Source organism: Rhinolophus sinicus, linkage group LG01 (genome assembly GCF_036562045.2).
Source record: "Rhinolophus sinicus isolate RSC01 linkage group LG01, ASM3656204v1, whole genome shotgun sequence".
Classification (NCBI taxonomy): Eukaryota; Metazoa; Chordata; class Mammalia; order Chiroptera; family Rhinolophidae; genus Rhinolophus; species Rhinolophus sinicus.
In genome coordinates this window covers 172094517-172106985 of record NC_133751.1, presented here as the reverse complement: position 1 = coordinate 172106985, position 12469 = coordinate 172094517, and the positions used below count along the sequence as shown (strand labels likewise).

The 12469-nt window shown below is 38.0% G+C and overlaps 1 protein-coding gene across 6 annotated transcripts in view; it reads right to left on the bottom strand.

Moving 5' to 3' along the window:
- Positions 1 to 12469, bottom strand: part of MYO1B (myosin IB) — a 171819-nt gene that overhangs the window by 49155 nt on the left and 110195 nt on the right. For all 6 annotated transcript variants that reach the window (XM_019740730.2, XM_019740732.2, XM_019740734.2 and 3 more), the window contains exons 10-13: positions 11186 to 11333; positions 10589 to 10707; positions 4854 to 4940; positions 4154 to 4219 (exon numbers count right to left, since the gene is read on the bottom strand). In XM_019740730.2, the coding sequence (XP_019596289.2) occupies positions 4154 to 4219; positions 4854 to 4940; positions 10589 to 10707; positions 11186 to 11333 (420 nt within the window). The remainder of the gene's footprint in view (positions 1 to 4153; positions 4220 to 4853; positions 4941 to 10588; positions 10708 to 11185; positions 11334 to 12469) is intronic.

Here is a 12469-nt window from a genome sequence, read left to right as displayed (position 1 = left end):
ATAAGTACTTAGAAAAAAGTTGAAGCAATTTAGATTGCTCAGCACTGTTTTGAATTTACTTTTATTATTTTAAAGAATGGCATTTGTTATTTTATACTGATGCTATAACTATTTCTCAGAGGTCAAAGGCTACATTTTCAGTTATAAGTACATCCAAACTTAATTGTGTAGAATTGGAGTGTTTAGATTATAATTCTCTTCATTTGTAAAACTGGACTTATGTTCTACAAGGATTTATAGCTAGGTTTTCCTCCTCTATGACTTTTATTTCATTTCACCTTATGTTTAGTGTCAATGTTCCACTAATCTGTTTTCTAAACTGACATCAGATCACATGCGGCCAGCGAGGCTGAGCTATTCATTCACCCAGCTGGCACTGGAACGTTTGCAGTCAAATCCATGTGTCATCAACCCATGGTTTAATGCATGTTTCCCTCTTCCATTTAAAGACAGACCAAAGTGAATGAAAGGTTTCCACCAGCTCAGCTGAAAAATGTTTTCATAGGAACTGTCAGTGGGGTCATGAGGCAGAATTAGAAATGCTAAAAAAAAAAATTTCTAGACATTAACTGTCCAACTTTTAAAGTGACACCCAGGATGTTCTAAATGGCAGAGCCCTTAATTCCTGCAGTCAATTTTCACTGAAGAACAGAGGCAGAATCTCTCTGTGTTCTATCAGTTTATTTTTATTTGGGTAGACAATATCACAGAAATTTTCATTTTTGCATTGCTATGGATTCTGAATACTTCTTCCTAAGTCATACACTGAGCCCCTGTACTTCAGTTTGTGGTATTTTAAGTCCTTAATGCCCTGGCTTCCTAGTGTTCAACCCTATGGGCTTCCTGAAGTGTATGTGTTCTAATTTTGTTGAGAATCCAAGAAAATGCAGGATGACACCTGGGCGTATACGTATGTGAATACATGAAAAGAAAAAATATCTTTCTGATTCTGTAGCCAAGGGCACTTAAACGTGCCCCACCAAATCTCTATTCTGACATCTCCCGAAATAAGTTTATTTATAAAATAAATAATAGATTTTTTTTAAAAAATCAAGGTGTTTGGAAGATGAATCTGAGAAGATTTTGACAGGAAAATGAAGAACGATTCATTATAATGAAAAACAAATGTTAATTCTCTCAAGGAACTGAGGGTGGGGGGAGCCAAAGCACTTACAGCATGGAGAAAACTAACTTCTAATGAATTTATGGACATGATAAGATTTGCTATAGACATATGACTGGTTGGATTTGGCCTTGCCTGAAAGTTCTGTTTAAAGAGTAAAAATGTGACCTGTTTGGTTTTAGGAAGATTATATTATACAGATTAAGTTTATGTGAAATGAACTGTAGATGAGGCTGGATGTTTTACAGGGCATTTTGGGCAGAGGTCAAACAACAAGAACACACATACGTCTGGAATTTACAGTTCACTCTGGAGATTCCTGTTTACAGGACCAGTTGGCCTCAACCTTGACTGTACATTGGAATCACCTGGGAGCTTTAAAATATTGCTGCTGGGGCCCCACACCCAGAGATTAGGATATATTGGTCTGGGGTGCAGCCTGGATATCTGAATTTTCAAAAGCTCCCCAGGTGATTCCAATGTGCAGCTAAGTTCGGAAACTACTGAATGGAGGTATTCCTCTGAAGAAAAGAAACGTAATGCATACATTTTCATGAACTAAAGTCCATAGTTGTAACAGCATTGAGAAAAATGGTGATATAACTTACAGAATGAAAGCACACAAGTATGCAGAAAGACAGGCTTCGAGAGAAACTTGAATTAACCATAAGTGAAATATTCTTGGATTGCTAAAGGGTATTTTACCCAGTGCCAAGTTATAGGATATTTCCACCTAGAACATCCAAGTTCTGCTCTGATGAGGTCTGCAGCAAACACACTTTTAAAAAAGAATCTAGCTTCCTGAGACTTTCCTACCAGGTAGGATATGTCCTCAGCTGGCAACAGACCCTCAATCGTAGAGCCAAGACAGTGAGCTCCATGTAGATAAGGAACATCTCAGACATGTTTACAACTGGAATCTGGTTCATATTCGGCACTGAATAAATACATGAGAAATGGCTTCCTCACTTATTCATGGTCAAAATTGCTCATGAGGTTTAACCCAAGTTCCTGAGTGCTGTGAGGGCCTCTTTTCCCACAGCTAATTAGATCTTAGGCCACACTGGAAGATAAGTCAAGCCAATGTCCCATCATAATCCGATTACTCTATAAAAAATGTTTCCATGTATTGTAATTCGACATTAAGCACCTGCCCATTGGCTTAAGGATCAACAAATCTTTTTTTTCTGTCAAAATAAAAACAAAATAAAATCCGTTTCTTTGATTTTAGAAATGTCATTGTAGATATCTTTTTCTTCTAACTTTCCAAGGCAATCTCTCTGCGTTTGCCCTATTCATGAAACCATCTAAATTTACACCAGCAATATGCCAGGTAAAAAATCTCGTCCTGCAAGCTGCAAAGAATGACTTTGACTTGCTGCCCATTTAGTGACAGTAACCTGATGTCTTGGCTAGAAAGAAATTAATTTTGGCACAGTGACTTCTGTGTACACTCAAGCAATTCTCCCAACTCACAAACCTCAGATTCTTCCCTTTTACCAAGGGACCAGAAGCTTTCCTCTGCAGAGTCTGCTAACAGGGGACCAATATAAGCAGACATTGTGCTGAAGAACAGTGACCTGGGCACAGTGTGGGAGATGACAGCCAGTACACAGCACGAGTGACCTACTCTCTGCGTCCAGTACAGAGGAACTCTGAGAGGGCTCACATGCTGGCTGGGAGCTTGGAGTGATGACAATAGCGCAGAAACAGGGGGAGTCAGAAACTTATCACAACATTTGGGGTTTTTCCCCTTATTTCCAGATATTGAGGACCCTGAGTTTGGGGAGGAAAGTGAGGGAAAGGACCTGTAGGAGACCTTTTAGTATTTATTAGGAGGCCTGGGATTTAAGTCCTGAGTCTGCCACTTGGTAGCCATATAACCTTCCGGGAGTTAACTTGACCTTCAAAACCTCACTTCTTCATCCGTAAAATGGGAATACTACTAGCAGCTACTTCATGAAGTTGTTGTGAAAATTATGTCAGATAATACACACAACACTTACCATAGTGCTTGCATACAGTCAGCTCTCAATAATTATTTACTACTAACTATTAAATAGGGAAATGGTCAAGCAGGGAAAATGCACTACTACAAAAAAATGAATGTTATAAGAAAAAGACATTTGCTGGAAAGGCCTGGTTTAGCTGCAGAAACTGGTTTGATGTTATTTCTGTGATTCTGTGAGCCTGATAATTTGGAACATGTGAAATCTTTGGGTGGTCATTCTGGGCAGGGACTGGTTATTTAAAAGAATTCACAAATCATCATTTGTGGGGGAGGGAAAAACATAAAGGAGAAGCCAATCTACTTGTTATTTTCCTGAACCAAACTAAACCACCACTCCTCAAAGTGACACTAAGTGTTTTAAAAGTCCTTAAAATGTCTTCTCAACGTCACAGTTAGCAAGAGGATAAACAGGAAATCTAATATAGTATAAAATGTTTAAATATTTAATTTGTAATAAGGACAGAGTCTTTTTTAAAAATTCATTATGAACGTCAGCAGAAATTATTTCAACCTTTGTAGCAAAATTCACATCATAAGATCACAGCTGGATGAGATCCAACAAATCATCTAATCCAGACCCTCTGAGTCCCCCAGAGATGAAGTGAGCTCTGGTGAGGCCGTGGCCAATATCCCTCCCACTGTCTCCTGTTCCTGGCTTTTTTCACGGTACCGTCCTGCCTCACTTTCCAAACAACCTACAAATGAATGAATCACTACAGGCATTATATCCATATACCTGGCTAGAAATTTCACAGTAAGAACTTTGAATTTGCAATTTCAAAAGTCAAGTACCAATACAAGAAGTTCTTTTTAAACAGCATTATCTCCAAAATGCTGGCTCTCAGCACTTAATACACACACACACATACAAATTTTGAGACATCTGTACAAAGGTTATTTGTAGATTCAAAATTCTATTAATTATACTAAATGTTGTCTAGAAAATGTAAGATTTAATTTCCAACTGTTCTACATTAATAAAGATAATACAAAAAAAAAAAAAATAGAAAACACCTTACCTCAAAAATTTCAAAGCCATAAATGTCCAAAACACCCATGACCTTCTTTCTCACTTTTGTTTGTGCCTTAAAGGAAGTTTCAAATTGATGGGTTAATTTAGGCATGAAAAACGACACTAAAAGCATACCAAAAACCATAAACATGCATTATAAGTTAATTGTGTTCATAACTAGAATAACTGTAAATTAGGGTGTTTTTTTTAAACATACAAGATACTGGTATGGAATCTTTCAGAAATTTTAATAACAGATGATTTATTTAAAGAAGGCATTAGTGGTGCTTAATTATAAAAGAAGATCACTGACTCTTACAATAGGTAGGGGCTTTCAAAATCACCTAGTCCAATACCTCATTTTATTGAAGGACATACCAGTCGCTAGAGAGGTGAAGTGACCTTTTTTTGCCAGTGTGTACGAGTTAGTAGATGAGCCATAACCAAGACTTAAGATGCTGATGCTCAAAGTAACTCTGCAAAGACTATTTACCAGTGAGATTTCTTATGACACACATGGCAAAACAAAATAGATAGAACCCCTGATGAATTTCAATCCTATCCATGGCATATTCTTTTCAAAGAACAATCTTTATAAGTGGTAACCAATGATCTGATTATAAAATTAAAATATCTTTTAAACTTAATGCATATACTCTAAATACCATTTATTATAACTGATTTATTTTGGTATAAAGATTCAGTACCTTAATGCTTTCGTTGATTCGATTTACCAACCATGAAAACAACCTGCTGTAGAGGTTTTTAGCCAGAGCATCACGGGCATAATATGCCTATAAAGAAAAAGAAAAACTCAATACCCACAATTATCACAATGCTTAATTTCAATAAAATAAGATTTTTAAAAATATTTAAATCTTTTATTTCAAATTTCTTTTCAGACCCAGTTTTCATTATACTATGGATGAACAGTCAAGCCATTAAGAAAATTAGGCAAATTGTTTATACTCAGTTATTATACTTTTTTCGAAACTAAATCTAAATATTGTAAAAGCTTTCTCCGCAGAGATATTCATCTCAGTGTTATGGAACAGAGAAAAATTAGAGACCATTTAGAAATCCAACAAAAAGGGAATGGTAAAAATAAATAAATAAACACCCATTGAAAGGAAAGTTCCACAGTCATCACAGAAAATTGGGTAATGAAGTGACAAACGCTTGCTATGGTTTGTGAAAATAAAAAATTGTATAACTATCACAATGACAACTATTTTTTTTTAACCACTACACATAGGAAAGCAAATTCAAAGGAAACACATTAAAATGACTTTGTCCAATTTTGAGTATTTTTTTTAAATCTTCCATAATAAGTAGTGTAACAACACATTATATAATAAAAATAAAACCTGTCGATTTGTTTATTTATTTATTTGAAAGCTGTTCAGAGCTACTTGACAAAGAAGAGGCAGAAGACATATATGTCTCTAGGACCTTGACTGAGAATCCAAAGGCTGAAGAAAGGTTTGGTTGGGAGAACCAAATGCCCTTCAACACACTGAGTGAGGAGTGTGTGAGTCCCAGGGCTCCTGGGGAGGCTAGAGATGGATGTCAGCAGCCTCAGGAGAGGGAAGCTAGAGGTTTTGCTGCTTTTTTCTTCTTTTTTTTTTTTTTTAACACTCAAGCCTTATGTGTATATTCTGTTGCTTAAAAGTAGAAAGTTGGGTATTACTATTAAAGTAAACCATTAGACTTTCATTTTATAAAGCATACAATTTATTGGGTTATGTGGAAATTCTTTTTCCACATTGCTTCCTAATTGAAGTGTAGCAACTTTAATAACACATTCAAGCACCTGGCAACATACTGCAGCTGAAAAGACAGCAACTTTTCCCTTCATGTTACATTTCCATACTAATCCCAGACCTTCCTCCTAAGTCTCAGGCAACTACTCCAATCAGGGTTAGAAAATCAACCTCGAAGTTGGCAAAAAATAAACCCAACTGCACAATGCAGTGCTGGGGTGGTGGGGGTGGGAGTGATTCCACAGCAGAAAATGACCGTAAAATGCTAAAACAGAGAAAGAAGCCTAAATTTAGATGTATACCCTTTCTCCAGTCCCCTTTCTTCTAGTTTTTGCTTTCTTGAAAAAGGTGACTTAAGTACCTAGAACATAGTAAGTCTATACATGTATTTATATTATGATTTTTGTAGTCTCCTCTTCTTGCACTACTTTCTCATAAGCCTATATAATTTTCTTAATTATTTTTCCTTTCTTCTCATAAATTCCAGTTATCCTCAAATACCACCTAATGTCAAAATATTATATATTTGTAAACAGACCCTTTTTCATCGTAATGCCATCCGGTTTTTTTAGTTGTATGCTACCTCCTTCCAACAAACCACCATTTCAATATGCAACTGAACTAATAGTGACAATTTCTTTTGGTAAACTGCTTTATGTAATTTAAAGTGTATTCACAGCCAATATTAACCTTCTTTGCTTCCTTCAAACAAATATTTATTCCGGGAGTCTCAAACTCAAATGCTTCCAGGGACTGCTTTGATACAAATGAATGGGAAATAGTGGGATCAGAATGAGCTGGAGGATGCATTCCAGAATAAAGGCATGGAAATTCAAAATTTAAAAAGCAAGCAAACAAAACAAAAAGAACTACCCTTTAGTTAGATAAAATACGCCTGTTGAGCTGTATCTGGTGCCAGGGGCTGCCAATTTGCCACCCCCGACTTCTTAAGTCTGACTCATGCCATTTAAGCTCCACATTAATATCCTCCAAAGTCAGTGCAGGAACGTTTATTCTCATTAAAGATCACCAATAAGGTGTGTAGAAACAAGGGAAGACACTGAGTGTGCTGATTCACCATCCCAAAGTCTCACCACAATATAAAAATCTATGCATTTCTGCACCTGAGTGAAGCTCACTGAGGAACGCCCAGATGGGACCTGGGACAGAAGTGACCCGCCTCAGGTGTGGCCCAGAACAGTACATGCTAGGCAAGGTAGAGACACAGAGAAGCACAGACACAGGGCCCACCCTCCAGGAACTTACAGTGGAGTAGGGGAGATCAAACCAACACGAATGAAAGAATCTGAGGGCAGTGCCAAACTGCAGGCGAAAAAGGGAGTTCAGAGAAGGGAGAATTAGTGGGCCTATGTGATCAAGTAAGGCTCCCTGGAGGAGGTGCTCCCTAGATTAGGACCCTTTAGTGAAGCAGAAGGAATGAGCAGTGATAGGTGGGGTGAGGGACAAGCAGGAGTAAGGGTACCCGGTAAAAATTAGCATGGCATTTAGAGAACTAGCAGGGAATAAACTGAGATAAGCTGTGTAGGGTCAGATTACAGAGGGCCTTGGAAGTCAAGGAGAGAGCATGTGATGGAAGCTGAATGATAACTCTGTCTTCAGTTACCATTATTTCAATATTAATCACCATATCTCGGGGAAAATCTAAATGCCTTGGGGAAAATGAGGCATGAGGCAATAAAGATGATAATGGGGCACAAGAATTGAAGCTATGAGGAAAAGTTAATAAAACGAATCACTTCTCACTGGCATCAAAACCTTCTAGGCAATAAGATCACTGGAAGCAAATACTCTGAACCCTACCTTAAAAATAAATAAATAAGGAGCTGAATAATCAAGGATCTCAAGCCAAATTCTTTTAAGAATGTAGAAAAGTTTTCCACAGTGATGCAAGGTGACGCGAGCTTATAAAGTAAGAGGCACCTGGGCCTTGTTTCTGCAAAGAATGATTTAAAAGCAAGAGTAAAACACACAATAAAAACAGACCAAAACATATCCATATATATTCCACATATGGATATTTCTAAAGGGGTTCCTTCAACAACAGGTTTTTTTCATCACATCACTATAAACTTAATGACTCCCACTCTGGCTAGTGAACATGTCTGAACTCGGTGTGACCTTCAATACAGTGGTTCTCGAAATGTGGCCCCTGGCCTAGCAGCAGCAGTATCACCTCTGAACTTGTTAGAAATGCAAAATTCTTCTGTCTTACCTGAGACCTACTGAATCAAGCTCTCTGGAGGTGCGGCCTGCAAACCATTTTTAACAAACGCTCCAGGTGGTTCTCATGCACTTGGGTAAGTTTGCGAACTAGTGCTATGGGTGCTCCTGTCTGACTCCAAACGCAACTTTGCAGCCATATTGCTCTGAGTCATCTCACTGTTTTCTTTCTGAAATGCCCTTTAGTCCACTCTATACATTTAAACCCTTCAAGACTGGCTCAGAAACCATCTTCTTCATGAAGTCTTTCTTAATCTTCTATGTCCTTACTTATGGTCTACACGAGGGCTTGTACTGAGCCAGCTCTCAACATATTTTTCTTGATTAAGTCACTACCATTTGACTTTGAATTAGTAAGACTGACGTGGACAGAAATTACAGCAGGAGTAGAAATTTAGGAAGAAGGACACACAATAGTTATAACTAGAAAAAGATTGTTACAAACCAGTTACATATACATAAAGTTATAGTATCTTCCATAGCCAAAACCGCTCGCCTAAAATAAGAAATAAACATTTAAAGAAAGCTAAACACATGTAGGCATTCTTGGATTAGTAGGAAAGACTAGTTCAGTGGCAGAAACACTAAATCCATTCTACTGTCCTACAGATGCTTAAGGCTATGTACGACGAGGAGGAAAACACAGTTGGACAAAGTAGGCCCGAGTGGGAAAAGTCCTGAATGAGTCACTTAATTCTAGTTCAGATCAGCATGGACTGGTGGGGAAACGTTTAAACCACAGAATAAAGGGTTTACGTTGGCAGGATCTCCAGAATCTGCCTTGGTAAACATGCATCCATCCATACATTTAACTTGAACCAAAGGAGAGAAGAAGCAAGCATCTCAGATTTGTATCTTAGAAAGACTTCATTGGCCTAAGTGTGCAGGATGAAGAGGGTATAACAAGGAAGGCAGAGAGGCCAACTTGGCCATTTAACTACAAGCTGGCTTCTCCCATTGTCGTCTTCAAATCATTAAGTGGAAATTCCATTTTTCTAGATGCTTGGGCCAAAGACACCGTGAGTCATCCCTGACTCTTCTCTTTTTCTCATAGTGTTAGATAGGACAAGGGCGGCAAGGTCTGGGGCGTTTGTACTAAATGCTATTCTTGCTAAATGTGAAAATGTAGCACAGTTATTTTGCAGATGCAGCTCTAACCTGATGAGCGAGACCTGAACCCAAACTGATAAGTTTAACCCCCTGCAAAAAATAATCAACAGGTAATTAACAAAATCTGGATAAGTTAAACCAAATGCCAAGAAGAAATCAACATGTAATTAACCAAATAGTGTATATAAACAATGGCTAAGTGTACATAAACAGGTTTGGATGTAAATCCCTTGTCTCCTTACTTGCTCCAAGTAAATAAAACTAACTTAGGGCAAGCAGAATAGAACACCCTAAGAGGTGAACCCCTTGAGTTCGGTAACAATACCACATAACAAGCCATCAACAAGTCTTGTTGCCTCTACCTTCGGAATATATCCAAATGTGATCACTTCTCACACCAGTGCTACCACCTGGTTCAAGCCACCATCATCTCTGGGTTAGCAAACAGCTCCTCTCAGCTCCCATGCTATGAATTGAATTTTTGTGTCCCCCCCCAAAACCATATGTTGAAGCCCCAATCCCGTGTGATGCTATCTGGAGGTAGGGACTTTTGCGGGCAATGAGGTTTAGCTGTGGTCATGAGGGTGAAGCTCCCATGACAGGACAGGTGCCCTTCTAAGAGAACAAGACACCAGAACTCATGCTCTGGCTCTTTGTCTCTCTGCCATTTGAGAAAGATACAGCGAGAGGGTGGACATTTAAAAACTAGGAAGAGGGCCCTCACCAAGAACCCAACTATGTGGGCACCCTGATCTCAGACCAGCCTCCAGAACTGTGAGAAATAAATGTTTTCTGTTTAAGCCACCCAATCTATGGTATTCTGTTATAGCAGCCCAAACTTACTAAAACACCCTGCTTTTACTCCTTCCCCTACTCTCCGCTCTCCACGTTGCAGCCGGAATGATCCCTTAAAATACAAGGTAGAGCATGCCACCCATGCTCAAAAATCTCTAGATATTTCCCACCTCACTCAGCCCCAATTTCCCCACCCCCAGCACTATGGGCTCTGTTACTATACTCTACTTATGGGTATTTATTCTCTTTGTCTATTGCACTCACCACCTGCTAGCTTGCTATACCAATTTATGTATTTACTACGTTCACTGGCTATTGCCTGGCTCCTTCGGCCAAAATTTTAAGCTCCAAGATGGCAGGGATCTTTATGTGGTTAGTTTACTTAAAGCTGTGCCCCCGGGGCCTAAAAAGATGCCTGGAATACAGAATTAGAGTTAAGATATTAGCCTGCAAAATAAATTGTTTGTTTCCAATGACATAAAACTATGAAAAACTTTTTAAAAACTCACTTCTGGACATTATGTTTCACCCACCTGAGCCACGTTCAGTGTAGTTGAAACTTTCTCCTGCTTGGCCTCAACTGTTCGGAAACTGAATGCTCGTTCTAGAACTGACTGGTCAATGCCAGTCAACTCACAAATTTCTTTTAACTCTGTTGGGGAGAATGGACACAAAAAGTGACTGCATATGTGCTGCTAATAATCATTTTCAAGGCTTAGGGTGTTCTTTCTAAATCACATTCAAACCAAACAGTATAAAATGAATAAATCAAAAGACTTAAAACTTAGCTGTAATTATGTTTCTGTTCAGTTTCACTAGAAAGCTGTTTGTTTATTTATTTATTTACTTACTTGTTTACTTATTTATTTATTTAAGTTTATTGGGGAGACAATTATTAGTAAAGTTACACAGATTTCTGGTGTACAATTCTGTGATACATCATCTACATATCACATTGTGTGTTCACCACCCAGAGTCAGTTCTCTTTACATCACCATATATTTGATCCCCTTTACCCTCATCTACCTTTTTCAAACCAATGAAAAGCAAGTTTTACTTTCCAGATTAAAAATTGGGGGCAGAGGTGCAAAGCAAGTTTGCTAAACAAAGTCGATTCTCCGCCGTCTTACCATTTTTATCTTTGATTTTGCTTTCATCTAAACCATTCACTCGAGATTCAGGTTTGAACTCAATGTTCCCCAGTTTCAACACTGCGGCCACCACCTCCAAGACAGACTCAGCCTCATGATCCATAAAACCCACAATCTGCATGGCATTCTGAGGAAGGAAAAGAAAAAACTCACCTATTTTCTTTCTGAAGTTCTTTATTATAAATTTTTTAATGAATCATACAACAGATTTGTTTCTGAAAAAAACAGCAACAACAAAAAGACAAAGTATCCCAAAATAAACTTTCCGAAAAACAAGCTGATTAACAGACCTGATGTAGCACCCATGTGGGCCTCAGTCTTGTTCAGTGGTTTTAGAAGCCCTACAGTACAGTACACACATTGTGCTGTGGCAAAGGGAAAAGGTAGGTGGTGGGAGAATGTAAAGAGGAAGACAGAAGGAGAAGAGGCTGAGAGCTGAGCCTTGGGTTCTTGCCCCTACTGTGTGTGTGTGTGTGTGTGTGTGTGTGTATGTGTGTGTACTGGGGTTCTACTGCTAGAAATAAAACCAAACAAAAAGGTTTCACAACCTCCTATTAAAAACAAAAAACAAAAAACAAAAAGTCTCTTGTTTATTTTACATATGAGAAAAACAGTGGTTTGTAAAGTGAAGTGCCTGATCCAAGTCACTATGGATAACAAAGAACATTTGTTCAGTCATAAATTGTTACGGAGTACCAACGATTTGCCAGGCAAAGTAGTTCTAGAATTAGTCTTGAACTCAAGTCTTAAAATCATGTCCTGGAATCAACAGGTCTCACATATGAGGATGTTTACACAGTTTTAAAAAATGACATACTCTAAGAAATGCTTTCTTTTTGAGAATAGCCCTACTTATTTGTTTGTTTATTTATTTATGACTAGGCTACCTAGAATTTCAAACATACAAAACTAGAAAGAGCAAGAAAAGAACAGAACCTGAAGTCATTTCCATTCATCCTCCAAGATTGACTGATGCCAGTCTTGTTTCATCTATAATCTGACCTACTCCCCAACCGCTTCCTACCACCACGTCTCATTTGGAAGTAAGTAACAGTTACCATATCATGTCCTAATAGGAGTAATTTTCAAAGTGCAACATAAACACGATATAAAAAGGATATAAATTATAATATTTTTTCTAATGAACATAAAATGTTAAGCATTCAGGTGAATTCATAATTTTTCAAAAACTATAAAAAAACAACTTTCTGTCTCAAAAACAGTTTTGATTTCACATGATCCTAGGACATGTTAAGTCAAGTT